The sequence below is a fragment of the Talpa europaea genome, assembly GCF_964194135.1.
Source record: "Talpa europaea genome assembly, chromosome: 8".
Taxonomy (NCBI): Eukaryota; Metazoa; Chordata; class Mammalia; order Eulipotyphla; family Talpidae; genus Talpa; species Talpa europaea.
In genome coordinates, this window is record NC_140075.1 from 68,755,614 (window position 1) to 68,777,110 (window position 21,497).

The 21,497-nt window shown below is 35.0% G+C and overlaps 1 protein-coding gene across 1 annotated transcript in view; it reads left to right on the top strand.

Moving 5' to 3' along the window:
* The window catches only part of NUBPL (NUBP iron-sulfur cluster assembly factor, mitochondrial), a gene marked incomplete at both ends in the record, with an annotated part of 174,993 nt that overhangs the window by 108,016 nt on the left and 45,480 nt on the right, over nt 1–21,497 (top strand). Inside the window, one exon of the mRNA XM_084241299.1 lies at nt 12,212–12,305. Within this exon, the coding sequence (XP_084097425.1) occupies nt 12,212–12,305 (94 nt within the window). The remainder of the gene's footprint in view (nt 1–12,211; nt 12,306–21,497) is intronic.

Here is a 21,497-nt window from a genome sequence, read left to right on the forward strand (position 1 = left end):
TTATTTGTGAGGAATGCCCTTTTAATTTGCAAAGTTAAAAATGCAAAATCCATTTAACTCTGCTATGTCATCTAAGCACATGGAAAAATATATTTAAAAATTACTTGTTCAGATAATTTTGAAATGTAGTGACCTCAAAAATGGGCAAGTATTTTCTTAGCATTTGGTAGGAAGAATAAACATGGTATACTCATTGAGAAAAATTTTAATTTTGACTTGAATGATGCAACAGCTTCTCTTTAACATAATTTTTCAGTGTAACACTGCTACTCATTTATCTATGCTTTTAAAATATCTACACTCTCTTCTTTTGGAAAAAACTTCTATAAAGCAGACAAAGGTTTTTTATTATACTATTCTGCAGCTGTACTCTTTTGCAGGTACTATTTTAGGCAAGTTGTTTGATTGCTGAGTTTCAGGGTTTTTATCTGTAGAATAAGGACACTGGGCAATGTAATATCTAGCCTCCCATTTAGCTTTAAAATTCTCTTGTTTATACCACTATGAAATGAGGCTACAGAAGCATAGAAATGTTAAGCAGCTTCTCCAAGTTCAATGAATTAATAAATAAACCTTGATATCTGACTTTCCGATTTACTTGTTTATTGACACTTACATAACCCTTATGCCTATTACTAAATGTCTGCTGATTACTTCTTATTGAAAATACAGCAGTTTATAAAAATTATGCTGCAGATATAATCCCTTTTATTTTTCAGAAGCTCAAATATATTTATACTGTCTCATGTTTAAACCTTGCAATTTAGTAAATGCTTATTCACATTTAAATAAAAGGGGGAGGTCTTAAAAATAGCAAGTTCCCCTAGCAACTAGACACATCAGAAAACAAAACATTTCTGAACCTATGTAGTATGAATAACAAAAATAAACCAATCTCACTTGTAGTGAAAGGAAAAAATAAGAAAGCTTCTTAAATGACAATTTTTTCCATCTTTGTACTGATATGAAATTAGTATTTGAGTGTGTAGTAAACATCAGAATTGGACCTTTTTTGTTGATGTTGCCTCAGTAATCCCTACCATGAGTGTTTTAGAATGAAATTTTGTATTGGTTGGAAAGTTGGATTGGACCTTTCAATCTTCAGGGGATTGTGATTGCATCCCCTCCCCACTTTTTACCTTGTGACCATCCCCTCAACTTTTTAGGAATGCATCTATTTGTAAATTATGGCATTTAATATAGATAGCCATTAATACTTAGATTAAACTAGAATCAGTTATTTTAGGATGGCAATCAGAGTAGACTGTAGTTCAATACAAATTTAGATCTGAGTTCTTCACAAAACTCAGCTAAAATTTTTAAAGGAAGTATGATCATCATATAAAATAAATTCGTTAGAGGTACAAAGCAGCTTCCTTTTAGGGCCTCCCCTGGTTGCGCAGGGGTTGAGTGCTGGCCTGTGAAGCTGCCTGCAGCCTCTGCAGCACTGGTTAGATTCCCGACCACCGGGTGAGGGTCCCACATGGCGCAACAGACCTCTCCTGCCGCTCCCACTGCGCCCCTCAGCAGTGTATTTCGTCAGTCTGCCTGTTCTGTTCCCTGTTCTAGCTCTGGTGAATTCTCTCGCCCTCCCATGCTTCTGACTGTACCCAGTGCTTGTATATATAAATAAATAAATAAATAAATCTTAAAAAAAAAAAAGCAGCTTCCTTTTAGCTTTATTCTTATATAAAGTGCTCCCTTTAGAAAAAGAAAAACTGATAAGAACAGATACTACACTTGATCATAGACAAAAGGATAAGTCAGAGAAAGATAAATACTGGGTGATGTCACTAATATGTGGAATATAAAGTAACTAAATTAATAGTCAGATAAAGACAAGCTAAAAAACTAACCCCTGATAGCTGACTGCAGAAGTGAGACACCAAGGTGGGAGGCAGTGGGGGAGAAGAGAAAAATCAGGAGGGAGGGAGGCATAATGGTCTGCAGTGGTGGAGTATGGACGAATGAGTGGTGGATGCACAATGATGGTAATATCTGATGAGGGTATCCCAATGTTACCTCAGTTAACAATAAATAAATTAATTAAATAAAAAAGAAGAAGAAAAGAAAGCTTTGCTAATGTTACCGGTTTATTGGCAAGAGAGTTCATGTTTCAACCTCTATATTACTTGAATTCTGAGCATTTCAAGCTAAAAGAACAGAGCTTACAGGCTAATCATCACGTTGCATTGCCTGTGATGAAGGAGAAACCAGGGTGTATATTGGTAACCTGTTTGCTGGTGCTGACAAAGGAGAGTTAGAAAGGCCTTTCAGTTATGACCATCTTTTAAGAATTGTGTGAATATTGAAAAACCCTCCAGGATTTGCCTTTGTGGAATTTGAAGATGCTAGACAGAGATGCAGGAGATACAGAGCCAGCCCTGGATGAAAAGTTATTTCTGGTTCCTCAGTGTGGATTGAATTATTAAAAGACATGTCTCAGAGATCTTGTTTTCATAGATCATCTGCCCAACTTCCCTTTGATCCCAATGATAGATGCTATGAGTGTGGCAAAAGGGGATATTATACTTATGATTGTCAGCACTATAGCAGTGAAGAAGCAGGTCATGATCTAGATCACATTCAAGATCTAGGTCATAATGTCACTTACATTGTAGGAGCTGATGGTGAAAGCCAAGGTCATCATTTCCCTGACAAATGAGAATTGTCTCTTTGAAGATTAGCTTCACTCAGATGATCTAGGTTTGGTTCTCTATAAAAGGATTGAGGTTATTACCAATGGTGGTTGAGGTCAAGATCAAGATCTAGTTCTTTTTCATGACCAAGAAGCATTCATTATCCATGAGGAAGTCCAAGAAGAAGTGTAACTCCTAAAAGAGTAGACAGCTGTTTGCAAGTTCACCTTTTAGGAAAAAACTATTTCGTTTACATTATTATAAGGGATTTATGATATCTGTAAAGAGTAATCTGGGAAGGCTATTTCAACAATCTAATGAAAATAGATCTAGATTATTATTGTAAATTCATAATAATAAGATAATATAATTTTAACTTGAATATGTTAATATCCTATGGTCTGAAAATGTGTGTTTTTATTTGGTACATTTAAATGTTTCTCTCTGGAAAAAACATTTTTTGGTCATTTTGGTGCTTTTGGATAAAACTATCTTTTATTCACTTTTTTCTGTAAGCAAAATCCTCACCAATATTTTTCAATTTACACAAACAGATCATAGTCATACTTCCTTTTTGCAAGTACTTGAAAGGAACAGATGAGACTACTAACGTACAGAGAGGTTAATTGGCTGACCGATGGTAATACAGCTGATTAGTGACAAAGATGATTAGAATTTAATATGTCAATTTTTCTGACTATAATTCCTCTGTCTGATGAACAGATATCTGGATTCTTATCTATACTTAGCTATAATTGTCTTGATTTTTGCCCAAATTCTCCATTTCCAATGGTGTTTTGTTTAAATCATAATAATCAATGTCTGAATCAGAATTTAAAATCCAAAAATTGTGTTGTAATAGCTCATACTTAACATATAACTGCATGTGAAGCTACAGTTTCTCACAGTTGGTTTCCTATTAGATATGATGTAGATTTTTAGATTTTTAGAATAAAATCTACTCAGCCAGTTTCAGAAATATGTTCAAAACCTGTAGGTATTAAAAAAAAATCTTTATCTTTCAAGCATTTATTCTGTTTTTAGTCTTTATAGGTTTTTTAATTTTGTTAACAACTGCTTGATATAATTTTCATTTGTAGATGATTGACAGAATGATGCTCATTGATTTACATACATTAATGTAATGTAATGTATCACATACATTACAATAATGTACCAGAATTTTATGGTACATTATTAAGGCCAAAATACTCTTCAACAAGAAATTTATAGTTAATATTTCCATGACTACTAAGGTCCTTGCTTTATAATACAAAAGACTCTTCATGGATCATGTAAAGAAAAAACATTATGACATACCTTTAAAAAATTCATAAAAAAAGAAATAATTAACCAGAAAAGGAAAAAATAGAGTAAAAGAATGTTTCTTCCTTTTGTTACTGATATTATCTGAGTAAATAATTTTCTGTAGATCTACAGACTCTTTTTTTAAATATGTTTTATCATACAGTGAAAAAGTCTTGTAGTAAAATTCCTATGTTCTTGGGGTAAGGAGATTGTGCTAGCTAAACTCTTCAGGGTCCTGGGGAATAGTGATGCCATATCCCATTTTGTGGAGACTGAACATGTCTTGAATCTCACAGACTAGGATCCGTATCCAACTCCATCTCTCACCAATAGCATCACCATGGACAACTTTCTTAACTTCTCTAATCCTCAGAGTGTCTGTAAAATGGAGAATATAATACCTATTTTGTGATGTTACATCATCATGTATGTAAAAGTATCTAGAGTTTACTTTATAATAATAGTCTCTCAGTAACTATTCGTTTCCTTCAGTTCTCCCTTACCTATTACCCATGGATTATCTCACCTCTTCCCTATTCATTAACCCCGTTCTACTTGACAGACTTTAAGGTTCAAAGGTTGCACTTCAGATGACCGGTAACTAGAATTAAAGAAGTAAACTAGACTGGGGCAGCTTTTCAGATTATCCCAACCATGTATACAGTAATTGGGTAAATTAGTCTCCTGGAGCAATAACTAAGTATCTCTCAAATTCTATAATGTGCTTAAGAACTATCAAAACCATTAGACAGTGACCATAGATACACTCAATGGGACTCTGTGCAGCTTCTATGGCAGCTATAATTCTATTCCTTCACCTTGAATCCTCCAAAATACAAATATTTTTTCTAATGATTAAAAAGTAAGAGTATTACAGTTTTCCTTACTAAAGAGAATATTTCATGTCTACATGTATTTTACAAACTTCCAAATTAGGTTAATAAAAGTAATTTATAATTCTCATACTGAGGGGATTAAGCTTCATCTTTTCAAGAGGGTTTTTATTTTCAGGAGGGTTTAAAAAATTTCCTTAGTAAATTTTTTAAAAGCAAAATCATCTTGACTCTCTTGTAGGTTGGCAATATTTTAGGCCTTTCGGGTAGCAATTCTGCTATTTAATAACATCAACTTCCTGGGTTAGGAATGTCTGCATGTATAAGCATTGACCTGAAGCAGAACTCTAGAGCACTTAATTCCCATAATTGACTGAAATACTGTTTCATTTGTGGTAGTGTCATTATTTTTATATTGTGGTGTTTTATTGTCTCAGCTGTACTATGACATTATCATGGGCACCTGTGGATTGACATGGGAATTGTATAATCTCTTAAATATTACTTAAGGAATTAGGTACAAAGTTACCAAAAATTGATCCATGTCAACTTTTGAATGAGAAGCCATCTGTGAATTGATGCTCTTTCTAGGTTGTGAGGGCCATATTGCTCTATAATTTATTTATTTATTTTATTTTTTTAATGTTTTTTTACATTGTTTTTTCATTTTTGTACAATGTATGCATTTTCATCTTGGATATAGTCCCCATAAAATTCCCTCCACCCATTCACCCATGAACTATCACCACCCTGAACGCACCTGATCTTGTCTGTTCTGTGCTTTTTATAGAACAACTAAGTAAGTGGGAGACAGTGATAAAGGGAAAGATAAAATTTCTTATTCTTTTTCTCCCCAAACATTACTGTCATCACTTGGGTTGATTGTGCCTTTGGAGGGTTTTATAAAGTAATTCCTGTCCCCCTTTCCTGAAGAAAGGAAAACATTTGGAAATTAATTAGAGAACTTTATCTTTAAAAAAACCCACAAACATTAAGGAACACTATTTAAATCATTGTAAGTTGAATAATGTGTTCTCATTTTATAACTAGGTCAGCTCTTAGTCAAGATAACCTCAAGGATATATTTACTATATTTTGTTGTATCATTTATTTCTACTAGTAAGTAGGCCATCAACTCAAGTAAAATTTTTATTCACATGTTTATTGTGGTATTTATATTTAAATACTTTCACATTTGTAGCAGTTTTCTTCTTGCAACCAAAAAAAAAAAAAATGCATGATTTTATGAATAGGCCACTGGGCAAAACAAAAATTATGGTTCAGACTTAAAGAAAAATACTTTATATTCCATTTTAGATTCATTCACGTGTAAAGGATGCCTCACATGGCAAAAGTTTAATTTTAGTAATACAGTACAATTGTAAGGAGTAACTTGACTCACAGAAACACTGAGTGATGTTGATTGAATACTCGTTAGGCATTACGGAGGGGATTGAATGTGAAGAAGGAGTTCAGAGATGCATACAGACTGGTATTTTTGGTCAGGGAGTTTTACATTGTAGTGTAAGCTTACAGTGAAGTTTGAGGAGATAGTTATATATAAAGATCTTAGAATTTTAAGAGCTGAAGACCCACTCTTGAATGCCCTGGAAGTTAGTTGAATCAGAAAGCCCAAGAGCTTGCTAATTTGCTTGACCAGTTTGTCCTTAGGGCCAAGTTAGATGCATCTTTTGAGGCAGTTGTGACAATGTTTCATGTCTAGGATTCTGAGCAAAGCACAAGTACTATTCACCATTCGTGTAGCACTCACTATGCCTGACAGGGGCATATGATTGAACTTAAGTTATAGAACAGAGGTAGCAGCAAATATATGGCCAGAGTCAGACACAGGACACTCTCTTGATATCTGCTAATTATGTGTTAAGTAAGCATGAGAGTCAAAACCAACTATTCAGTCAGTAATTAAGAGAAGACAGGAAGGGAATTTGCAGTGTCTAGGTCATCCCAACTTTCTTTAGATTTTACCCTGTCACCGAGGGCATAGTCTAAATACCATATGAATGGGCTATTTGGATAGCTCACTTTTAAATTATTCAGTAAAGTTCTTATCCCACTCTGCTTCATGATTTCTCTATTTGTTCTTATACCTTTTTCTTGTGCTTAGGATTTTAATTCTTATTGGTCTCTACTTTGACTCCAGCAGGCTATTGCTCTGCGTCTTTTTCTAGATAGTGATTTTTCCCTCAGATTCCACATGACCCAGAGGCCACTGCTGCTTCTGTTATTTTCATCTGGCTCAAATTGGCCTCCTACCAAAACTAGGATGGCTGGGACACTCTACCTTTACTTTAGAGAATAGGTGTTAAGCCTATACTTAAACTTACTCTGTGTAGTGCTAATGATGGAAATTGCTACCGTAGGGGCTGGTTATAGTAAGCTTGAGCCAGTTGAAAAGACAAAACTGGAAATACATTTATGCATCTTTTTTATTCAGCATTTAGAACTCAGCCTACTTGTACTTGTGCTCCCAACATCTTCTGGAATAGACCTGATTATAGAGAGGTCGGTCAGCTTCATAATAGAACTGTCCCTGAAAGAAAGTAGCCCATCTTTTCCATTCATAGCACCGTAGTCTTTATAACTGATATCCTGAAAAAGATAAATTACCTTATCTGCATAAATGTAAGATACAATTTTATCTTCAAGTCATTCCTCAGAAATAAGGTAATTACCTTTATTTGAGTCTTTGAGTTACTTAAATAATTGGGTATTAGTTTGAATATAAAATATAATATATTATTTGGGAAGTTATATTAGCCTAAAATTAAATCAGTCAGTGCTAGTTTGGAATGTTTTTCTTTTATAAGATTGCCAAAAATGAAAGAATTAGGTTAAAAGAGATTTAGTGGCCTAATCTTCTTTCAAGTGTTGGCTGTCTTAATAAAGAAGCAATTTTTAAAAAACAGTAACAGGGCCTCCCTGGTGGCGCAAGGAATTATAACAGACACAACCACCTATGAAGCTATCCGCAGCCACTGCCAGGGAGCCACCCACATGGCATCGCAGACCTCTCCTGACTTGCCTGCTGCTCCCCTCAGCAGTGTATTTCAGTCAGTCTGCCTGTTCTGTTCCCCGCTCTGTCTTTGGTGAATCCTCTCACCCCCCACACCTCTGGCCTGATCCCTTGTATGCATAAATAAATAAATCTTTAAAAAAAAAATACCAGTAACATAGTTGTTATGTTGTAACAATTACAAATATATGTATATATTTGTGCATGTATATATGTATTGTATAGATAAAAAAACCAGCTGTTTTGATGCTGTTTGAATGGCTTTGGACAAAAACTGACTGTTTTATTCTGGGATCCAAAAGTCCTGCATCTCAAACACTTGAGAGGGAAGCACGGTGTTACTATGGAGAACAGGAGCCTTATGCAAAGCCTCTCTTGACAGACTCAGGTCTGCACTGTTATCCCTAATCTGTACCTCATACCATCCTTCTCAACTATCTTGCTTACTTGGCTTTTTGTTTCTCTCATTATGTTGTTGATGCCCCCCTTTCAGATTTGATACACATGTTTGACTTCCTAACTACATTGCTGAGTTCTCTCCTGCAGCTCTGCTTCTTTATCCACAGGGTATCTCAGGCCTACCTTGGTAACTTCACTTGTAGACTAATTAAGTCTGACTTGCTGGGATCCTTTGAAGCTGGAACATGAGAAGGAGCTAGGAAGACTATACCGGTGATGGGGTTACCATGAGGCTAATGAAGCTTAAATTAGGATTCCACACGTATATGGGCCTCTGAGGTTCTGGGAGTTGTGGAATGTTCTAAGGGCATAGATGAAGCAGGTTGCAGTCAAGAAGAATTTCTGTGTAAGCATTTCTTTGATTCAGGAGATCTCTGAGAAAGGAACTTGAATCTCTCTGGTGATTGTTATGGTGATTTCTTGTCATATTCTAAATATTTGCTTTTATACCTAACTTTGTGTTCATAATCTTACTAAGAATACAAAAATATGTCTATATTTTTCAAATTACACAAAATCTGAATCTGCTATTGTGTTTTACTATATGAGATTTGGGGGATGTTTTGCTAGTACTTTCCTCCCTGCATTTAGTAACATATAAGTTATGTGAGTAAAGAAACATTAAATACAATCTAGAAAATCTTCAAATCATTCTACAATCAATGCTTTGGTGGCTCTTTTACAAGAGAACTTGAAACCTCCTGGCAGCCAGTATATTTCAATGTTAGAATTAGTATGTACTATAAAACTGGAATTCAGACACTGATTTCAGTTCAGTTCAAGTCAGGAAGCTTTTGTAGACAGTGTACTGTGTGTGATAGTTCAAATTCAATTTGAGTAATTTGAAATTAATTGCCTTAACAGTGAAGTATTTTTAGTTCCTTGGAACCTTAATAGCAGTTCTCTATAAAAAAACGGGAAATTGAAGCCAGTGTGATAAATATGATGAAATGCCAAGGAACAACAATGATAAATTGTTGGCAGCAGTCATTTGATGTTCTCTAAAATAAAGAGACTTGTCATTCTGCCACTGTTAAGAGCTTCAGTGCAGAGGAAATAAAATAAAAAGTATCCTTTATCTTTTTTTGCAGATATTTTTAAAGATAGTGGCCATTGGTAACTTTGAGGTAACTGTTTTTCAAACCAAGGAACCTATATTGAAAGTGAATGGATTTATTTTCATTATTTATCATTCTCTTGATCATTAAATCAGTATTAAGTACTTATGTTTGAGAAATACCATAGAATTCCTAGAAGACAGTCAGTATTTAATGTCAGATGTTTATAAGTATTTTGAAGAATAATTTAGGAAGGAAAGAGATTGTTCGTTATGAGGGAGCTGTTTTAGAAAGGCTGTGCTAATTTCCGTGCTCTTCACTGAATATGCCAAGCAGATCCCCTTTTTAGGGCCTTTGCACTTGACTGTCATGTCTGCTTGCAATACCGCATCAGCTGTTTTCTCACTTCACTCAGGATCTGTCTAAAGTAGTACCTTTCACTATTCTTTCTCCCTACTATTCAAGTATTTTTCACTCCTGATGTTGGGGCTGAACAAATTCAAAGAAATTCCTTCATAAACCCTTTGCTCTCTGAACTCTTGCTATTTGCTCTCTGAAATTTAGGAATTGAGAAGATTTTAAACATGTTCTTGCTCTTTGATCTGGAAACCAAGTCAGGAACCGAATAATTTTTTATAAATTTATTTATGTATTTTACTGAGTTACATTGGGATATCCCCATCAGGATTTACTACCATAGAACACCCACCACCAACTTACCTATACTCCACCACCACAAACCATCATGCCTCTCTCCCTCCCTATTCTTTTCCTTTCCCCCTTGTTGTCTCAGTTCTGCAATCAGTTATCAAGTGTTAGTTTTTCAGCTTGTCTTTATCTGACTATTCATTTAGTTACTTTATATTTCACATGACACCATCTGGTATTTATCTTTCCCTTTCTGACTTATTTCCCTTAGCATTATTCTTTCAGGCTCCATACATGTTGCATGAGGTTATCTTTTTTTTTTTGGTCACTGAGTAGTATTCCATTTTTTTATATCACATCTTCTTGATCCACAAATAATTTTAAATGGCTAGGAATACTTGTTTTTTTTCATAGTACTTATAACTCTCTGGTTTCTTTGTTTTTCTGTCTGCCTGCCTGTCTCCCTCACTAAAATGTTAGTTACCTTATGGCTGGGACTTGTTTTATTCACTGTTCTATCCCCTGGAACAGTACCTGGTACCTGATACTCAGTAAATTTACATTGAATAAATATGTTAATATGTGGATGAATCTATTTGGCATAACATCATTTGAGCTTTAATTTTTAGAAAAAAAATATTATATGGAAAAGCCTTGTTCACATTATTAAATTTTAGAAGCAGAGTATGGAATTGCATACACAGAATGTTTTTACATTTAGGTTAAAAAAAAACATTAAACCATTGAATGTGTTAATTTATTCATCCTTGAAAGAAAACTTACTTAGCATTTCCTGTATGTCCATCCTGTACTAGGTATTCTAACTCAGTTACAGTTTCATAAGAAGACAGATTGGGAAACAAATAGTAAATGAAATCCACCCTTCTCACTACCTGCTCTCTCACTGTTATCTTTAAGTTTTTCACATTTACTAGGCTGTTTTCTTGCACAAGTTATTTCATTTATGTGCTTAATATAGCTGTCTACCTCTGTATTTTAGGTTTTATGAGCCTAAGGATGATACCATTTAATTATCAATTCTTAGCTCAGTGCCTAATATATAGTAGGTATCAATAAACTTGATTGGGTGAGTGGTTAGGAGAAGTATATAGTAGGAACACCCTATCTAATTTAGTAGAGATTAAGGGAGGTTTGTCCAAGGAATTACATTTTAAACTGGCATCTGAAGAGCAGAGAAGAATTAGTAAGTGAAGGAGACCAGGCAGAGTATTTCAGAGCTTAAGCTCAAACTTTATCTTAAATGTAGTAGAAGGGTTTGAAACAAAAAAGTGGCACTACCAGATGTGGTTTTAGATGGAGTCAGTGATGTTGAGAACAAACTGGATGGGTGGTGCCAAAGCACAAAGGTTTTAGTTTAAGTAGTCATGGCCTGGAGTGGGTTCTTGGCAGTAGGGTTGGAGAGAAGTGGGTGCATTTGGGAGATTTTTGGAAGGCAGAATAATTGACTGAGAATAATGAGGGAAATGGAAGAGTTAAGTCTGATTACAAGCTTCTGCCTTTAGGCAACAGACTATTGTGGAGTCATTTAAGAAGAGTGGGAATTCAGAGGAACTAACTGAGGAGAAAAAATCCTGAGGTAACCTCGAAACCCATCTAAATTGAATCTGAGCTCAGTTACTAGTCAGATGCTCAGTTACTAGTCAGATAGCTGAATTTCTATGTATAGATATCTCGAAAAATGCCTGGAAAGAAAAAAATAAAAATATTAATAGTTTTGAAATTCTAGTTTTGTTTCAAAATTTTTATTATTAAGTTTTGGTTTTCATTATTAGTGTTTTATTTTTTTATGGCGAAAAACAATAAACTTTAGAAAATTATATTAGTATCTACCATAGGAAAAAGCCCAAAAGACAAGAAGCTAAGGCCTTCCTTCTTAGGTAAAATGTGGTTCTTAGTGAAAATAAATGATTGGTCCTGAATATAAGGTCACTGTGAAGTGGGTTCATCATTACTGTGTGTATTGGGGGGAGGGGTATGGCTAAGGGAGAGGGAGGTCCTAGGAAATTTAACCTCATCATTTAAAGGTCTGCACATATTTGTCCATGTATCCTTAACTCACTACAGTCCCTGGTACCTGGTAACTGTTCTAGTGAAAGCTATTTTTGTATATGTCATTGTCCACTGCAGTTATTGTACAGAGTGACTTCTGTAATAGGTGATTAATATTATATGAGAATATAATGATGTTTTCTCTGTCATCTTGGTTTTTAGGTAGATTGGGGTCAGCTGGACTATTTAGTTGTTGACATGCCACCAGGAACTGGAGATGTGCAATTATCAGTCTCACAGAATATTCCCATTTCAGGTAAATCTTGAAGTTTAAACTTATTTGTGCTGTTTTTGATGTTATGTTGTTGCCATTCAGAGAAAAATACATTACATGATAGGTTAACAGTTTTTTGTCTTAAAATTATCACCTTTAAATTTTCCGTTAGAGATCAAATTCAAATGAATTTTTCAAAATATTACACAATGAGTATTTTTACAAAAACATAAGGATACTTTGTAAAGATGGTGATATAAATCTGTGTTCTAGAAAAACAGTAGCACTTAACTGTTACTTTAGTAGAGCATGACTAGTTCACAATCATGTTCACTATATAAATATTGTATATTTCTATATAAAATAGCACTTACAGTGTAGTACCTGGTATGTGATTGCAGTAACTAAATATTTATTGAATAAACACTGAATAAAAGTAAATTTTAGGTTAATTTTGACTTTTTGGTACATACAATTGTGGTAAAAATTTATATTCTATTTATTTGATCAAATTGCTTTAGAGAACAAGTAATGATATGATGATTGAATTGGTCAAGAGAGCAATAAATATATATAGCTTAGATCAAGTATGCTAGTGTGTATCTTTTATATGTTATGAAATTTAAGTGGTAGTAGTTGCTTTCATGTTAAATCTGTTTCTAAGGATTTTCCTAAATTCCACTGAAGAAATAGTTATAAATCTTTCATATATAAGGACTTTTGAAAAATAATAGAATATTTAAATTTCTTTGCAAGTTATTTACTTGTAATAAATATCCAAGATATAACACTGATTTTTATTTTTTTATTATTTTTTTTGTGTGTCAGTATTTTATAGCTATGAATATTTGTCTCAAGGAACTGAAATCATGATACTGTGTTCAAACTAAAAAACTACTTAGTTTTTATTTTTGAGCACATGTATGTGACCACTACTCCTTTCAACAACACATCTTATTTTATTTGGGGATTATTAATAACTAATTTATTATCAATGAGTCACCATTCTCTTTTCTGGGATCAGGTTTTGAGGCTGGCAAAAACCTAGTATTAGGTGTCTCATTATTATCATGTAAAGACTTAATTCAGAGGCTTCCAGTAAAGACGGAAGGTTGAGCAGACTCCCAATTCTCTGATTCCCAACATTTAGAAATATTGTGTGCAACTAAAAACAAATCTTTAAAATAACTTTCAAACTCCAAAGTAAGAAAGGAAACTCTTAGAGCATGGGAAATGGAAACCAAAGACCAGAGCAATAAATATGATTGCAGCTTTTAAAAGTCTTTGGAGGCACCTGACCCAAATACAAATGTGAGTGTGTAGGATTTTAACACTCAATATTCAACTGGTTTTGAGTCCATCTCTGCTAGGGAGCTAGAACTAGACTTTCTGCAATAACCCAGAAGCTAAAGAAGAACTGTCCCATATTAGAACATACATTTCAAATAATCAAACATACAAAGTCTTCTGTTTATTAACTCCAAGACTTAACTGAGTAGCAGTTTATTCTTCTGAGTTGCAGGTAACAATTGATAATTAGGGATCTAGAATTCCAAGGCTGGCCTTCTTGAGGCCCAGATTCTTTTTTTTTTTTTTTTAAATAATAAATTTTATTTTTATATTCCCCATACAATTGCAGCCCCCCCATTCTGACCCCAAACCCTCCCTTCCCGCCCCCGCCCCCCTAAAAGTGTCTCTGGTTCATAGTTTTTTGTTGATTTTGATTTTCACTTTCTTATAGTTATTCATTTTCCTGGTCCCTTATTTAAGTTTTCTAGATTCCTGCTATGAGTGAGACCATCCGGTATTTTCCTTTTTCTTTTTGGCTTATTTCGCTGAGCATGATCCCTTCCAGCGCCATCCATGTTGCTGCAAATTGCATGTGTTTATCTTTTTTGAATGCTGAGTAATATTCCATGGTATATATGTACCACATCTTCTTGATCCAGTCATCTATTTTTGGGCATTTGGGTTAACACTGATTTTTAATCATCAAACTGTTTTAGACTCTAGGTGTTGGATAAAATATATACGTACTTTGGAATTATCAATATTACCTTATTAATGTGAATAATTTGATGTTTAAATATGCCTATAACCTTACAGGCGTTTGAGTTTTTTCTTTGGCAAGCTAAGTTGTTAAATATGATCTGGGAGTGAAGTGAGTGACATGGAAAATGATGCATCCTTTTTGAAATCAGTGTGTTAAATAATTCACTCTTTTAAAGTAGTTTTGGGACTTTTATGTTTCTAAATTTTAAAATACTTAATGCTCATTTAATAAAATGTGGGTCTGGCATCTTGAAATGTCTATTGCAGGCTTTCAAAATGCTTATATTATTCATATAATACTATATTGATGAAATTGAGCTAAATTAACTTTTTTTTTAATTTGAGTTATGACTTGATATCTTGAAAAGTTTAATTTACTTCACACAGATAAACTGATTTCCCTGAGCAATTTACCTTTGTTTACTCAGATAAACAGCTCCTCTATTTGGATAAGATTTATGATTATATCACTGTATTTTAATTTGTGTTTATACTCTTACATCCACAGTGTATAGACTGGGGCTATGATTTGCTTTTCCTTTGAGAATATCTTTCTTATGTTCAAAATTTAACCAGTGTACTTCTTCATTCCTTTCCTTTGCCAAAGAGTGACCTCTCTAATAGGTGATTAATATTATATGAGAATATAATATGTTAGTAGTGATTTTTTTTAAAGATTTAATTTTTTTATTTTTATTTTATTTATTTTTTTTAATAAATTTTATTGTTATATTCCCCATACAATTGCAGCCCCCCCATTCTGACCCCAATCCCTCCCCTCCCGCCCCCGCCCCCCTAAAAGTGTCTCTGGTTCATAGTTTTTTGTTGATTTTGATTTTCACTTTCTTATATTCATTTTCCTGGTCCCTTATTTAAGTTTTCTAGATTCCTGCTATGAGTGAGACCATCCGGTATTTTTCTTTTTCTTTTTGGCTTATTTCGCTGAGCATGATCCCTTCCAGCGCCATCCATGTTGCTGCAAATTGCATGTGTTTATCTTTTTTGAATGCTGAGTAATATTCCATGGTATATATGTACCACAAAAAGATTTAATTTTTTTTATACAAGCACTGGGGCACAGGCCAGAGGCGCAGGAGGGTGAGAGAATTCACCAGAGACAGAGCAGGGAGCAGAACAGGCAGAAGGACCGAAGTACACTGCTGAGGGGAGCAGCGGGCAACACAGGAGTGGTCTGCCTCACCGTGTGGGAATATCCCTGGCTGGCCTGGAATTGAATGCGCACTGCAGAGGCTGCTGACGGCTTCACAGCGCTGCGCTCAACCCGCTGCAGCACTGGGGAGGCCCTAGAAGTAGTGCTTTTTTATTGTGATAAAATATATGTAGATGTTCAGTAGCTTTAGGTACATTCACATTGTTGTGCAGCCATTGTCACCATCCATCTCTAGAAGTTTCTTATCTTTCCAAACTTAAACTGTAAACTCATTAAATATTGATTCTATTTCCCGCTCCTTGTAGTCACCATTGGTAAGCCACCATTCTCCTTTCAGAAACAGTAGTTTCTTTATATTAAGATGAGGGAATGGGGAATGAGGAAAAATATTTTATAAGCATGCATTAAAATAATATAACATTATTTTATGATTTATTAATAAAATTTTTAATCAACAAACATTGAAAGATAGATGCTAAAGCACTATGCAGAATCCAAGGATAAGTAAGTCACAAGTTGTTTTCCTAGAATAGAGTTCTTCACTTTTTCTGATTCTCAGACCTTTTTTGAGGATTTGAGAATATTATGGATTCTCTCCAAAAAAATGCATTTGTACTTAGAAACAGTAATTTTATGTGTACTTTGAAGAAGGTCACAGTCCTCAGTTTAAAAGCCCCAGCTCTAGAAGGCAGAGCCAGAAGGGCATGACTGGTAAGGAGGAACTTGGGGAGCTATAATGCCTAGTGTGAGAAGTGCTGTGTGAGAGGTCTAAGCCCTAAGATACGGGAATGAAAGGAAGAAGACATCATGGATTTAAGGGGATTTGTAAAATGCTCCATGGAGATGAGCCATAAGGAAGAAATATGATACATTCTAGAATATGCATTTAAAATAGCAACATACTTTGTTTGCTTTGCTTTTTTCTTGGTCTAAGGGGAAGAAATCTAAAAATGAAACTTTTAGAAATTTAAAAGTATTTCATGTACCAAGTCTGATGCACTTAAAAAAATATATAGCCAAGCCCTAAAGATGCTTTTGAAAAAACACACAAACTTGGTTGTTTCTGACTTCAATTAAAATTTTGCTTACTGATTTTTATTGTTTACTAATATTTTCTAAATTTTCTATAATGGACATATATATTTGTACAATTTAAGGGGTAAGTAAAAAGCACTGATTATTATTTATTTATTTTTATATGGCTTTTTACATCATTGTTCATTCTTCTTTCAGGTGTAATCCCCATAAAGTTACCACCCCCGAAATACCCATGAACCATCACCATAGTCTTTTGTGCTCTTCCCTTCCATGTTTTGACCCCTCACCCCCACCAGCTGAATGTCTCTGATTTATAGTTTTCCTGCTATTTTTGTCCTTTTTCCCCCTTGTTTGTTTTCCCTATGTTCCTCCTATAAGTGAAACCAGCTAATATTTTTCTCTTTCCTTCTGATTTGTTTCATTGAGGATGTTCCCCTCCAGCTCCATCCATGTTGCTATAAAATGGCATGAGTTTATCTTCTTTGATTGCTGAATAGTATTCCACTGTGTATATATACCACATCTTCTTGATCCAGTCGTCTGTTTTTTGGGCATTTAGGTTGTTTCCATATCCTAGCTATTGTGAATAGTGCTATAGTAAACATAGGGGTGCAGATTTCCTTTTGAATTAATATTTTTGTGACCTTTGGGAAGATTCCTAGAAGTGGAATTGCTGGATGGGATGGTAACTCCATTTTAAGTAGTTTGAGAAATTTCCATATAGCCTTCCATAGTGGTTGGGCCATTTTGCATTCCCACCTGCAGAAGCACTGATTATTCAAAGATAATTTATATAAAGTACTGCCATGATGATTGCTTATTATTGATAAAAACCACCACTTAATTACAGTATTTCATATATTATTTTTCATATATTCTTAATATAAAAATGCAATATATTAAATTAATGTAATAATAGTATAATACTATTTAATACTTTTTATATATATTCTTAACATATTCCCTGTATTTTTAAATCTTTTTTTTTAAAGATTGATTTATTTGTGCATATAAGAACTGGGGTACAGGCCAGAGGTGCGGGGTGGTGGTGGGGGGTAAGTGTGAGAGGATTAAGGGTTAAATAACTTGTCCAAGGTTATAGAGTTACAGTGGGCCATAGCTGAGTTTCACATTAGTTCATGAGTAAGGCTCATGTTCTTAACTTTTGCTTTATGTCAACATAAAACTGATATCAGTGAAAAGACTAGCTTTTCTACAGTGAACATGTATTCATTTTATAATTACAAAAAAATAGTGAATAATACCGAAATGTACATGACAAGGAATTTCAGAGTGGAGGAGCTTTCATATGGTGTGGTGAGTGTATGTGTGTGTGTTTTAGTTAAAGATTTAGTTACTGAGGTTTGGTTTTATTCAGGCCAATGCCACTTCACAGCTAAAATATTTAAGGAGAGTGGCCTCCCAGGTGGCGCAGCAGTTGAGCTCTGGGTTGCAAAGCTGCCCGCAGCCTCTGCAGCGCCAGTTCCCAGTTCGATCCCGGCTGCTCCCCGGCCACCGGAGGAGGGTCCCACATGGTGCGCAGACCTCTCCTGTCGCCCGCTGCTCCCCTGGCCTGACTTCGGTCCTTCTGCCTGCTCTGCTACCTGCTCTGGCTCTGGTGAATTCTCTCACCCTCCTGCGCTTCTGACTGTACCCAGTGCTTGTGTAAATAAGTAAGTAAGTAAATAAATAAATAAATCTTTAATATATATATATATATATATATATATATATATATTTAAGGAGAGACCAAACTTGAGCCAGCTTGCAGCATTTAGAGAAAAGGGCACTAACCAGGGTTCTGGCCTGACTTGAATCACAGCTTTCATCAATTTCTATAATCTGGAACTGCCTATCAGAATCATATCTGCTTTTCTAGGCCTAACTGAATTATCTATTTTCTAATTATAAACCTGATTGTCTTTTCCTCTTATCATTGACTTTAGAACTCCTTCAAGATACTCTGTGTTCTACCTTTTCTTATGCCCCATATCCTATAAACCACATAAGAATTTTGGAGTCTGTTTTGAGCCCCCCTGTGTTTAGGCTTACCTCTGCTTCCCAGTAAACACACCTTCACCTAACCTGGGCTCCCTCCCCTAAAACCCTTTGTACTCACTGCCTGCCTCCCTTTACTTTCCAAAGCCTCTATCTTTTACCCTTACTTGGAACCCCCAGTCTGGGGCTAGCCAAGTCCTGCACACTTTTTATTTAAAATGTCTTTCCTTGCCATCTTTCCCAAATTCCCATTTAGGGATCATTCCTCCCTCTTTAGAATTCACATAGCTGGGTTTTTTTTTTTTTTTTTTTTTTTAACCACTGTTCTAACACTTCTCATGTTCTTCATTCAAAAACTGCATAATTGTGTTATATTCTCTACTAGGCTGTTACTCTGGGGAGGGCTAAGTCTCTATTTTATTCAATTTGTATTTCTCACAGTGCCAAATTCAGTGCCTTTCTGCAGCCACTCAGCTTATGCAATTAATATTAAGTGAATAAATGACAAAGCTAGTTAACTAGTTATTACTGTTTATGTGAACCGATTTGTTCCCCCTTATCTTTCTTACTATTTTGCTAACTCATTCCTGTGATCTTCCCCACCCTGACTACTTTTATGCAGGTGTTTTTTTTTTCTATGTTTAAGTTAAAGGAAACATTTATTAAAACCTACATTTTATTTCACTCCCCCTTTAAGAGAAAAATACTTTGATTTTTAGGGTTTTATTTGTGCTATCTTCTTTTCTGTAGTATATATACATCCTTGTGGCACTTGGTGCCCTTTAGTATTAATTTTGTTTAGGTGTCTGGAATAGTAGTATGCCTGTAGACCCTTGTTTTTTGGTTACATGCAGACTGTATTAAATTACTAATGAGAATCACTAACATTGTCCTTTGTAGAGGATGTTTAGCAGGTGCTAACTACCTCTTTGACTTATTATCTTTATCTGTGAAACACTTGCCTACTCTACAGTCTTAGGAGGATCAAATCAGATGATGATACAAAACCTTCATCTAAAAGTTCATTTTTAGGAAATACTCGAACCCTTTAAAAGAGGGTTTTAAAAGAGGGGGGAGTACTAAAATGTTGTGAATTATAAAGAGCCTTTATATCAACTTTGCATGTCTTCAAGTCATGTAGAAAATAGAATTAAGTATTTTTTACTTGGAAAAGGATATCCTCTTGGGAAATTCCTGGAGGCAGACCTGGTCAAGCAAAAAGATCATCTTTCCAAATGTTAATTAGAGGCTCTTTGTATGTGTTGCATGGGATGGATGAAAAACTCATTATAAGAAGAAACTTTAAAGAAAAAAATCCATCCTCTTATTTGTGTTGAAAGTATTATTTAGGAACAGTAGTGTTGACAGCAGTATTAGTGCCTAATGATTTAAATTTGAGCTTATATGGGCTACTGGATCATTACGTATTATAAATACTTAATAGTTGTAATAATTGCTAAAGGCAGAGGAGACGGGATAAAAGATGGGAAACAACCAGTTGCAGTTTTTGGGCTGTGGTTGCTCTTGAGTTATTGAATTTGCTATAGGGAGAAGGCAGCTATGTCAGTGCTTGTTTTGTTTTGGTTACTCATACAGTTTTTTGCTTGTTTTTTTTTTTTATTTGTAATTTATGTATTTTTGTTGCCTCTTATAGGAAGGATTTATTCCAGGTTTTCTTTTAAATGCATAGTGATAAACTATGAATTATATGTAGTGAATTATATGTAGTTTAATATTTGTGAATATTATGTAGTGTGAATTATATGTGAATTATGTATGTTATATATGTATATATACATATAATTATATGTGAATTATATGTAGTTTAATATTTCTTTAGAGAGCACTATAAGTTCCTTGAAAAATATCAATATATGTGCCATGCTAGCATTTGAATTCTAACAGATATTACCTAGAAAATTTTTTCTTCCTTTACTTCAACAGCAGTCCTCTGTATGATTGCCTGAAGATTATCTTAATTTGATTTTAACTCTTAGTGAAGAGTTTATGCTTCAATATATATATGTACAATATATATTTTTTTAATTCATTTATTTATTTATTTATACAAGCACTGGGTACAGTCAGAAGTGTGGGAGGGTGAGAGAATTCACCAGAGCCAGAGCGGGGAGCAGAGCAGGCAGAAGGACCGAAGTACACTGCTGAGGGGAGCAGAGGGTGGCAGGAGAGGTCTGCGCCCATGTGGGACCCTCCTCCAGTGGCCGGGGAGCAGCTGGGGATTGAACCGGCACTGCAGAGGCTGCGGGCAGCTTCGCAACCCAGCGCTCAACCGCTGTGCCACCGGGGAGGCCCTGTACAATATTTTTTTAAGAGATGGATAAGTATTAGGAAATTGTTTATATCAAGGCGATGTATTAGTCAGGGTCCTAGCAGGAAACCTTGAAAGGAATAAGAGAACAGCATTTAAGGACGGTCTAAGTTACAAAGGTGTGTGCAACATTAAGGAAACCAACAAGTGATGGTAACTTACCCAGGAACTAGTGACAGTAAGAAGTTGTCACCACCCCTTGGTCTGAAGGGCAAGGAAATAAATTGTGTCAGTGGAACTTGGAGACTGCTTGGAGCCATGGAAGAGGCTGCCAATTGGGAGCAATGGCTGTGAAGGAACATCAAGATCAGAGTCCCTCTAAAGCAGGGAGGGAGTGCTGTGTGAGGATGGTAATAATATTCCAATCTCCCACAGTCTCATGTCCTGCTAGCACCTCCCAGTGGCAGGTCTCTATTGAAAGTTCAGGTGATACAGTCCACAGAGGTCAGCTAATAGGATACACTGATCAGGGCAGAAAGGACTGGAGAATAAAGCAAGGCTTGGGGAGCATGTGGGTGGAGGGGAAAGAAGTAGAGTGAAGCAAACAAAAAATAATGAACCCAGCTTCTCTTATTCCTGGTCATCATTATAATTGTGAATTAGTGACTTGGAATAGATGAAATGTAAAGATTTCTGCCTCTAAATG